Raw genomic sequence first — 11,720 nt, 5'->3', positions numbered from 1 at the left:
TGCCATATTTACTGAATGCAAGCAGAGTTTTTTTTTTGGCTTATGTCAGACACGACTGGAGCTATGTTGTGATGTATCCACTTAGCGCCAAAAGGCATCAAATAACTTATTGGGTAGACATAAGTCTTGTGTTCCCACTATTTTCCGAGCAAAGCTGAGCTATTTTAAGATTTTAACCTGTGACACTTTCCTGAATCATTTGATGTGGGCTGACTCGGTTTGGTGAGCTATTCTAACTGCCACTAAAGCCCAATTGTTTGCGGGTTTAACCACATTTTTTGGCAAGTGGGAAATGTGTATGAACAAATTTATAAGTTTACTTAATGCAAATTAAGTCTTTTTTTTCATGTTATGAAAAAATAACCTCTATGAAGGCCATCCCACAAGGCGCTCAGGGCATTGCGCCCTCCCATTACATTGTTGAAGAAGCAAAAACAGAAACAGAAGTAAAAGTAAAGGATAAAGGAGTGCATGTTAACCTTAGCTTGTTTGGGACTAGATCTGGCCTACGAACATTACTGCTCTTGTCTCTTGGGTAGTGCCAGGCCCTAACCCTTTTCTTTCTGTAGATCTCAAGTTGCTTTGTCTACTTGTCCGGTCATGTGGTTGCCTCCTCTCCCACCTACCCGAACATCCTTTTACCACTGCATCCTTGCAAGCCTACGTTCACAATGCATCTGTGTCTGAACAGCCAGGTCGCATTTATTTGACCTGAACATCATTAATACTCAACAAAGGTCTCTATTCTGGGTCTTGCTATGTAGAAGTGGAAAGAAAAATAACAACCATGGTGGACGATAATGAGAAGAGCAGTCTTTTTTTTTAAACAATCTTGAAAAGATTGAGTTTTTAAGGTTAGTAAAGATCGCTAGATACGCTCCAGCTCTACCATCCATGTTTACTTCAGTAAATACATAGCTCATTTGCATCCTCAACTGCGCATGCGGGACACTAGTGTTGTATGAATACAGTCCACACAGGATATCACATAAAAGTTGCATATAATTGGAAATGTGAACGACAACGCAAAAAAATAAAATCGGATTTCACAAAAAAGGCAGAATTGAGCATTAAAGGAATAGTACACCCAAAACATGATTAGCCTTCATTTTCTACTCACCCCCATGCTGAACAACACTCTGGAGTACTTTTTTGATATCTCAAATGCATCTGGAGATCTGGGAGGCTTCTTGCTGTCTGCTGACATTCAAATAATGGAGGTCTATGGCGCCCGAGACAGAAAGGTCCACAAAAGTCCACAAAAACTTGTCAATATTCCTCCATACTGCTCGTCCAATGTAATCCAAGTGTCCTGAGTGGGTAGCATCCAGAATTTACTCGAAACGAAGTCATTTAGAACGTTTTAGAGCCTAAACAGTAGTGTATAGGATTTCCTAATAGCGCCCCCATGCGCGCTCACGATTCTACGGAAGCCGGCAGACCAAACCAGCGCATTCAGCTCGGCAAAGAACTCATGCTCTTCCTCAACACTGAAGTCCTCAGACATTCTTCTTTCGTTGTTTCTTTCTTTGCACAGGTAAACAGCACATTTCTTCTTCTACGCTTGCATTATCGGCAGACCAGACGCTGAATGCGCACCTTCTTCCGGTTTGGTCTGCCGGCTTCCGTAGAATCGTGAGCGCGCATGGGGGCGCTATTAGGAAATCCTATACACTACTGTTTATGCTCTAAAAACATTATAAATGACTTCGTTTCGAGTAAATTCTGGATGCTACCCACTCAGGACACTTGGATTACATTGGACGAGCAGTATGGAGGAATATTGACACGTTTTTGTGGACTTTTATGGACCTTTCTGTCTCGGGCGCCATGGACCTCCATTATTTGAATGTCAGCAGACAGCAAGAAGCTTCCCAGATCTCCAGATGCATTTGAGATATCAAAAAAGTACTCCAGAGTGTTGTTCAGCATGGAGGTGAGTAGAAAATGAAGGCTAATCATGTTTTGGGTGTACTATTCCTTTAAGGCCTGCAGTGTGAATGTACCCTTAGTAGAACTGAAAAGACTTGTTTGGCACATGCAGAGACCTTGATTTTATTTTGATAAGAAAGAAAGGAAGACCTTATCTTATGGTTTCCATGATAACCCATAATTATGAGCAGGTGGGGTTAATAAGCTTTTCTGTTGTTGACGCTCTAACTCAAGGACGTATTCCACTACTACCACCTGCTATTATGTTCTTGTATTATGCTTTTATGTAAACAGATGCCACCTTGTTATGCCGTTACTTACCTGCTGTATTGTAGCCTGTTCCGGCGCTGGTGTTCTCCGCCACAGTTCTGTTCTGAACTTTAAAAAATATGCCAGAAAAACTGTGAAGCAATCTACTGTTTATTCTATATTTTTCAGTAAAATAAGTACAAAACACATGAGTAAAAAGTATATACAACCAAAAGTGGAAAAATGTTTAAAAGATAAGTAAGAATGAAAAAAATCTGACAGCAACGTGTAAAAATTCAGTAGGCAATTATAGAAATGTCTAGCAGCACAGTTAAAAGAATGGTTGGCAGCTTTAAGCCAGTGTTGTTTAAGTTAAGCTGCCTTATACATCCGACCACACTTTGCTTTTTTACTGTTAATAAGCCAACAGATGTCAAGATGTTGACTGGGACTCGCTGTTTTCTATGTCTTTCATGCCTTCGTCTTTTAGGTCCTTTGTAGTTGTACACTGATGAGTTGTCTGGCTTAAAAAATAATAATAATAATTTAAACAACCAACCAAACAAAAATATGTCAGTAGAAAATGAAGGGACTTAAACAGGAGAAACTACACTCTAAAATGTATTGCGCAAAAAGTTATGTCCCCTTAGACGTGAATGTAAAAGATGAAATACATTTATATGAATGGAACTGATAAGTACAATCTCTGGGTCATCCTGGAGATTCTTCTCCCTGTGAACAATTCGGAAGCAGCCATCAAAGAAATATTTGAGACAGTGATAAAGTAAATCATTAGGTTATCATTAAATGAAAGAAATACCTTTTTTTGAAGTCCTATTCCAATCATCACGGCAAAACAAAACAAGGTAACCATTAGAGCAGCAATCACAGGCCATCCTTTAGGGAAAAAATTAAATGTGTTTTAACATCAATAAGGAAAAAAACCCTGAAAACTCAACATCAGAATCTGAACGTGAACTTACTCCAACCTCTGCCATCTGATCCAGGTTGTTTATCCAGATCTGATAAGAGATTTGATTGTTTATTGTACATTTTCTTACAATACATCAACAACTTCCTGACAGACCGACACAAAATTGTGCATGATGGTAAATCTGAATTTGACAAAATGTGGCATGCATTTGTATTAAGTCATCTTTACAAAAAAAGAAAACATAAAGCAAAAACATATTGCTTTATGTTACTTGAATTACATTGATTTACATAAATTATTGGATAAAGTAATAAACTTTAAATACAATAAAAAAACCTATATCATCATAAAGACAGAGGGACATAATAAGGTCAGGGAGAAAGTTGTGGAGAAGTTTAGAAATGTTTAAAGCCAGAGCTTTTTTCAGTCTATTAGAAAGGGTTCTAGGGTGGGACAGCTCAAAATATCACCCTGTTGGCTGTCTTGTTTAACCAGAATGCTAAAAATGAACAGCACTACTCAGAGAAGAATTCTACCAGTGCTGTGCACAGGCCTTTTGAAGGGCAGGGGCTGAAAAAAAGTAAACATATAGTGCATCTTCACCACTGTAAAGGGCACTTAACCATGCACTTTATTTTCCAACTTTAGCACAGGTTTTAGCAAAGGAAGTCAAAATCTCATCAACTTATTGTGGTCTGCTATTAGTGTTTATTTTAGATTTCTTGTGCACATGTGTTTAAATATATTGAACACTGGAGCTGGACTGGGGTAGGCGGATGGCTCGCAGTGAATAACGTATAATTCCCATATTTTAAAATCCCAAATTTGACAGGTATGCTTGGGACAGGTCACTCTACAAATCTGGAGGTGGTCGGAAAAAAGATAGATAAAAATAAACAAGAATTCCTGTTTACATTCTGCATTGAAGCGCACAGGAAAGACAACAAATTTAGCTAAATGTTACTTGCCTAGATGCAAAATGGTGGAAAACTAACACTCCAGAGAGAAAAGTAACCTGTGATGCTCTTCTTTAGCAGGGACAAAGAAACTGGCTAAAATTAGTGGTACAATGAAGGGAACTGAATCCAGATATAATATGTGAGGATTCCTCACCATCTCCAGATGTTCCTTTAACTCCAGGAACGGTGATCAGCTTCTCTCTGCGAGCAGCAGAGAGCACTGACACTGAACATCCAACCTGTGTGCTGCTGAAAGCTGACAGCAGAGCTGTGGTGGTGACGGTGACTGTACCGTTGCTGTGGGTCACACTGCTGCTGTTGTAGTGGGAGAAGCTGAGGTTCTGCTGTAGAACAGTCAGTGTTACAGTGGGAGCAGGTCGACCTGTGGCTGAACAGGACACAACTGACTCTGCAGGAGGCTTTGATCTGCTGACATCAAGGACGGGTTCATGGAGCTCTGGGAGAAGAATAAACTTTATGATCAACATCTAATTATAGAAGTTAATCCTGGAATACAGTCTGGTTCTTACCATAAACATTCAGGCAGGTTCTCCCTTTCAGAGCTCCATCAGGGTAGATGTTGAACAAGCAGAGATAACATCCTTCATCCTGCTCTGTAACCTTCCTGATAACTATGGAGGAATTCTTCAGTCCAGCTTCTGTAAACTGGACTTTATCTTTAAAGTCAGGATTCACTGTCTGACCAAAATACTCGCTGTAGGAACAGATATTTCTCTGTTTGCTTCCAAATACCTTCTGCCAGGTGACCTGCTGGACATCTTTAGTTTCCAGGAGCTGACAGCTGAGAGGAGCATCTTCACCCTCTGCTGCTAAAACAGTCTGCTGCGTCTGAACCACAGCTGTTACATCTGCAGAACATAAAGAGGACAGATCTGGTTTATTCTATTTAGATGGTGCACCATCCTTTTAATGCACCTTGATTTTCTCTGTTTTCTTTGGCAGAGATTCCACAATATTTCAGAAACCTCCATGCTTAGCAAAATTTAAACCACCAAGTTTATGTTACAGCTGGTGCACATACATTCCAAATGAGATACAGTATATGGACAAAATACCTGCAAAGCAGGTTCTTTAGTTGTATCAAATATTCTGGCCGGCTGGAGGGATGTTTGAACAGCATAAACCACAAGCTTATGTCACCATACTACAGGAGGAAGCGGAAAACAGCTTTTTTCAAATTTTTCAAAGCTACTTCGTGTTATCCAAGTGGCATGTCTCTAGAATTTCATATTTGCAAACCTTCCTTGTCAGGAGATTTAATTTGTCTACCTTGTTTTTGACCACATAGTTGCAAATTCCCACGGTGAGCAGTGAGGTTGCTATTTTATGATATAATTGGCTGAAGTGATCTTGTACATAAATCAAGTATAAATCATTCTTCAAGGTTTGCTCAAACACAATTTCACAGCTGCAGCTAACAATTTATGTTTTCCCTATCTAGATGGCGGCTCAGGAGAGCTGCAAGGCAGAACAAAAAGAAAGTTTTAATTTCTATTAAGCAGATGTGACTTTTTTGGCTATTACAGCGAAACAAGAGGGCCATCATACCTGCAAAGTACACTACAGTTGAAGAATCTACCCTTTTAATTATATTGGGTCCACAAAAAAATTAGATCTGACGTAGGGTAAGGATAAGGTAATGGGTAATAGGTTTTTTTTTCATTTAAATGGTAAATACAGCAAAAGCACACAAAGCTGTCAAATGTTTTGCAGGTAAAAATAACAAAACAGAGAACCCAGTTTTCAGACAGACAGAGAGTATGATATCTCAAAAAGTTTATTAAAAACAAGGACCGGCAGTGAACAGCTAGCGTCTCTAAGGCATGAACCTTTGCAGGAAGAAAACACAGGTTAGCCTCTCAAATCCAACCCGGTGTGACGAGTTTACAACTAATAACCAGAGGTGTTAAGTAAAAAAGTACAAATACTTTGTTCCTGTACTTAAGTACACCTTTTAGGTATATATACTTATTTTCTTAGTACTTCTAACTTTTACTCATTACATGTTTACACAAGTATCTGTACTTTCTAATTCTTACGTTTTTAAAACAAAAGTTACTCGTTACTCTTGGCTTCTGTTTAATGCAGAGGTCGTGGCTTAGCGGACTGCGGTCCAGATCTGGACGCACCTGCTGGCTAATCCGGACCAGACTTGATTTAAAACATTGATAAATTACCACATGTTGTCTGACCCCAATATTCCACATCCTCTGTCTCCGCTCCGCCCCGCAGCTCTCCAGACCTAATGTGCAAAGCAAAGCCTACAGCCTCCGCTGTTCCTCTTGTATTGCTGCGCTCCGACTTATCCTCAGAGCTCGAGGAGAGCATGCGCGATATTATCATTATATCCATAGGTGCAAAACATGCAGAAATGAATGCTTAATTTTATATGACATATTAAAAAAAAACAATCAGCATCCAGCATATTATGGTTTCTGAAGGAGATGAAAAATCTGCGTTCTGCTCTGTAGAAGTACCAATAGTTTGCATCCAATCTTTTAAATAAACAGTGTTCGTTTTTTTTTTTTTAAATATATAAGAATTATACTCTGCTTTGTAGTTACTACCGATCTGCTGTTACTATATTTTAATTTGTCAAACCGGGTCTTCTCGCTGTTCTTTTTCCTGTTTGGTGCGATTGCAGTAGAGGATCTTGACCTGGCCGGACCAGAGTGGAGGCTGCACATTTAGAGTACTGTATGTTTGGCTCTACCTGTTGCTGTGAAGCAGGATTCTCCACCATGAACAGAATCAAAAATAAATGGATCCAAGCTCAAAATGAGCACCTTGATATGTGCTTGAGCATGGCTTTGTCTCCATTCAAACCCAGGTTTAAAGCCTTGCAGGGCAGCATAAAGCCCACAACTCTAATTAAGCCAGTCAGTTCAGGTGTTTTATAAAATATGTGAATCAGCAAATTCTCTATATTCCAAACTGAAAGATTCTTGTTCTCTACTTCAAAAAACACTTTAGATTTTAAAATCGAAACATTTTCTTTCTATTCTGTTTAAATTAACAGATTATTAAAAATGTCTCCAGACCTTTACTGGTTGATGATTTTCTTTATTCGGACCCCGCTGATTTTTAATTGGTTACCACTGGTTTAATGTTTATAAATATTTATTTCACGTCATGTGCGCCATCGAATGCAGATCATTGGCGCCATCCACATCCAGTGAAAACTAGGGTAATTGGATGAGTCATATAACGCAAACACTCATTGGTTAGCTAAAGGAAATCATCAGAAGCAAGCAGGTGTTCTTCAAACTGCAAACTTGAATTGTCTATGCCATGCTACAATGTAGGATTCAGAAAAAGATGTTAAAATGTCTGAAAGGTCGGACACAGGCGAGAGCATATCAGGAGATGGAGACCAACAAGACCTCCTTCATCCTTGGCCCTATCTCAAAGAATTTTTCAAAACAGTCTAAAAATTTAGCTTTCAATTCATGTAGTGGCATCTGGCTGTTTTTTTTTTTTTAAAAGGTTACTTTAAACTTTTATACTTTAAGCAGTTTTTGGAGCACATACTTTTTCACTTTTACTTGAGTAAACAGGTAAAGTTGATAGTTATACTTTTACCAGAATGTTTTTCAAACTGCAGTATCTATACTTCTACTTAAGCAACAAATGTTACTTTTTTTTCTCAGGATCAAAATGGAGTTCCTCTCTAGTCCTCAAAGTGATGACCATTTTTATGATATCACCATCACACCAAGCACAAGTAATTGTTAGGTTTAGTTTTAATGTCAGGGTTAGGGCAAAGAAAGCATTTAAAATGAAAATCAACCGAAGTTGATGGGATTCAATACATGGTCCTCTCTAAATATAGCAAGATGAATATGTTTGTGTGTGTAGAGAGATATAGAGATATATAGATTTTTACCTAAAAAAAGTATGCAGGGTGTAAGAAAACAATACAAGCCAGTATTTTTGTTAAATAATAAGAAAAAAAGAAAAATTTCACCACTAGTTGTTTCTAATTAACATAAGGATCGTTTATATGCTGTTAAATCAGATTTATATAGAGGACAATGAGCAAAAGGGATGGGCGTACTAATTTAGGGGATTTTTTCACCTTTAGAATAAATAATTTGATAAGAGAAAAAACATCCTGTAAAAAGCAGTGCGTATACTCACCTCTCTGAAACGTTCCTCCACAGGTAAAAAGAAAGGGAATTAACCACAAAGTTCCTTCATGTGGCATCCTAAGGGTGGTTTTTAATTCATGACTGAACTGAAGTGATATGGAGAGAAAGAAGTGATCCCCCCCCACCCCTTGCCTGCTGGTCTTTCCAACCGTCTAACACTTGAGGGAGGGGCACAGCTGAGCGCAGAAGAGAGATATTAACCTTTAGAGTTTCTAACTCTCTTACACAAAACAATAAAGTTAAATATTATGAACTACTGAAGAAACAATACACTTGTTAGGTTTCTGTTTTCTGTGATGTTTTTCTTTTGAGTATCCAGTTTTGCTTTTCTCCTCGTTTCCAGGTTTTTATGGTTTAATTATTAGTTTATTGTGTTCTTTTTTTTTTTCTCAGTTGCTGTCCTAGTCTTGGTTCTGTTATATTTTCTTTTTAGTGTTCAGTTTTGCTTTGCTCATTGTTTTCTAGTGTTAGTGATTTAATTTTTATTTTGCTGTGTTCTCTAGTTAATTCTTAGTTACTGTTTCAGTCTTGGTTCTGTTATGTTTTCTTTTGAGTGTTTAGTTTTATGTTTCTCCTTGATTTAGAGACTTAGTGGTTTAATTATTATTTTGTTGTATTTTCTAGCTATCGTCAGTCTTCCAGGTTTTTTCATTTGTTGCCCTCTGCTGCCCTCTGCTGCCCTCTTGTGTTCTCTTTTCTCCCTAGCTCCCGTTTTGTTTCTGCTCTGTCCTCACCTGTTCCCAATCTTCTCATTAGCCCTCTCTTTGTCTCTGTCTCCTTTAAAAGCCCTCTCTCTTCAGTTCATATTTGCTGGGTACTCGTCTTACCTCATCAGTCTTCCTCCGACTCGTCTCTCAGAGCCATCCTCCAGGTTACAGTTCTTTCCCTGATGACTCCTAGGTTTTTGGTAACGTTTGACTTGTGTTTTCATGTTTTTTTTAATCTTTGAATTTTTGGACTCCTGGTTTCTCATTTGTTTTTGGACTTTGTTTTCATTTGGATTTCTGGATTCTGTTGCCTGTCGTTTTGGACTTTGTTTCAGTTCTCTTCATTAAATCAACAAAAAATTCTAACCCTAACCCTCTGCTTTTGGGTCAACTATCCTAAACCAAATCCTGACAACACTTATTTCACAAATAAAAATAAAAAATCTAAAAAGAAAAAAAGCAACAGTGAAAAAGCACAAATTGCTCTTTACACAGTACACTAAGTTCTGTATTTTATTCCTAACCATTGCGTTTCCTACACTGTACTTTAATTCTTTGTCTTAATACATCTTAAAATGTACAGTATTTTCTTTGTTAGTTTCCCACCCTGTAGATAGAATAGTTTTCTTTTATGGTACCTTTATAGATTTGTCCGTGGAATATTCTTTATAATTGAAATGGATTTTTGTTGCAATCATAATAAATATTTTTATTTGCATAAAACTATATTTTATCATCTAATCCTAATGTCGATTTTGAAAACACCCAAAATAGTCTGTTAAAGTAAATTGAATATAGTTTAAAAAATTGTTAAATCAAGTGGTTATTAGTTCATACTACCAGTCGCAAGTTCATGTTGCGATGACTGATAGAATTGCAAATGAGCATGAGGTGATAAGTTACAAATGTTTATGCAGTTTAAAAGTTTTGCATTTAGGGCATCCAAATGGGTTTCCCCCCATAAAAACTAACTCAGATATTCAAATAAACAAGATTTTATTGTTTAACAGCTGAACAGAACACATATTTGGTTCATTTGCATTTAGAAAAAAATATATATAAACAAAACATAGCTTATGTTTCCATCTTACTGGAACTCCATTAATGCATCAGTTTAATTATTTATAATCATTAGTTTTTATTTTGTCAGTCCAAAAATGTCCTTAATTTTTCATATATCTTATTTGCAATATCATAATAAAGATTGTTGACCTTTATTTTGAGCATGAGAACATTGCTACACAAAAGTATGTGAACGTTCCCTTGTGACTGTATAGTTGCGTTCTCTCTCTCTATTACTAAACAAGTATCCCTTTTTTAGGAGAAACCAATCCTTTTGCTTAGCAATGCATCCAACAAACCAGGGCAAATGTCACAGCAACTCCTGATGCTTTAACACAGCTTTGCAATTATTTGTAAAGTTCCTTGTCTCTCTTGAAAAAAACTAACGCTTATTTGTCAGACGAACATTACTAGTCTGCTTGTATACTGAAACACTGGAGAATTCTCCTTTCAGACAACCACTGTAATACATTCATCCTTATATGAGAAAAGACTTTCCTCAAGACTTTATTGTCTGACTCAGTCTGAGTCATAATACACAGTTGTTTCAGCCTAAACACTAGAATTCCTGTCTTTCCAGTCATCCATTGCAGCTGGTGTGTCATGGGAAAAACCCACAGGACATCTATATTCTATCTATATTAAGCCTTTACATTAACTTAAGGATTTCATGCAGCTCTGGGAAGATAAAAACCTTCATGATGAACATCTAGTTATAGAAGTTAACCCTGGGATACAGTCTGTTCTTAATTTAAAGGGGTCATAGAATTATTATATAGGGTATTTGGTGCTGGTCCTTAAGGTCTCTGAATAGGGTGTGTAACATTGTTTGACTGCAGTGCAGCAAAACCGAGCCGTCAGCTCTGGGGCTGGTCCGGAAACCTTGGCGGACAGGGGCAGGGAGCCAGCAGGGGATGGAACGACCGAACCCGACCAGGCGGCCCCATGCTCAGCCCGGCCTGTCTTACCGGGCAGGCGGGGGGAAGCATACCGTTATCCCAATAACTTTATGATCTATACTCTTCGATGGCTTACATTTTCTTTGATGGTAATTTCAATAACTTATTTTAATAACTTATTTATTAACAGAATAATATACATGATTATCAGTCAATTGTTTTATTAATTTTAGACTTCAAGCTTAGTTCTGAAATAAAAAGTTTTAAGACTAATCTTATTTTTTAGAATGCCTGACATTTTTAATATATGTAAGAACGATAATCAGTCCCCCCCCCATATGTTTTGTTACCTACTAAAACTTTTCTAGCTTGGGTAGCTCTTTTCTTGAGGGGAGCTCAGAATGATTTAAATTAGCGCTCTGGGTCTCATACCCAAGTGTTTTTCAATCCCAGTCCTCTAGGCACACTTCCCTACATGTCATGGATGTTTCCCAGCTTTCACAAACCTGATATAAACTGATAGCAGATTGACAAGCTTTGCTGAACTGCGATCCTCTGAGTCAGTTGGGTTAAAGCAGAGAGAAATCTGAAACATGCTGTGTGCCTTGAGGACCGAGAGATGGATCCAACCCTTTAAAGTTAGATGGATGAATGTATAAAAAGGGCAGCTGCAATGAGCATGAATTCACGCCAAGTGCTTTTCAGTATATTGAGAGGCAAAATAATATTATACAATTCAAGAAAAGCTAATAATTTGTTAGAAGGTATGCAGTTGTGCTTTAGGATTGTCAGAACATCAACTAATC

General features: G+C 37.7%; 1 protein-coding gene across 1 annotated transcript; it reads right to left on the bottom strand.

Annotated features, from left to right (window-relative positions):
• Positions 1 to 2,342: 2,342 nt before the first annotated feature.
• On the bottom strand, positions 2,343 to 8,362 carry LOC119776206 (OX-2 membrane glycoprotein-like). The gene is made up of 6 exons (XM_038274494.1): positions 8,236 to 8,362; positions 4,605 to 4,943; positions 4,229 to 4,531; positions 3,165 to 3,203; positions 3,002 to 3,078; positions 2,343 to 2,913 (listed from the first exon to the last, which is right to left on the bottom strand). Exons 1-6 carry the CDS (start codon positions 8,300 to 8,302, stop codon positions 2,893 to 2,895), a joined length of 846 nt encoding a protein of 281 aa, XP_038130422.1. The 5' UTR covers positions 8,303 to 8,362; the 3' UTR covers positions 2,343 to 2,892.
• Positions 8,363 to 11,720: the final 3,358 nt, after the last annotated feature.

The sequence above is a fragment of the Cyprinodon tularosa genome, unplaced genomic scaffold, assembly GCF_016077235.1.
Source record: "Cyprinodon tularosa strain WSP-4 unplaced genomic scaffold, ASM1607723v1 ctg919, whole genome shotgun sequence".
NCBI lineage: Eukaryota > Metazoa > Chordata > Actinopteri > Cyprinodontiformes > Cyprinodontidae > Cyprinodon > Cyprinodon tularosa.
The sequence above is the reverse complement of the archived record's forward strand: the minus strand, read 5'-3'. Positions and strand labels throughout refer to the sequence as shown.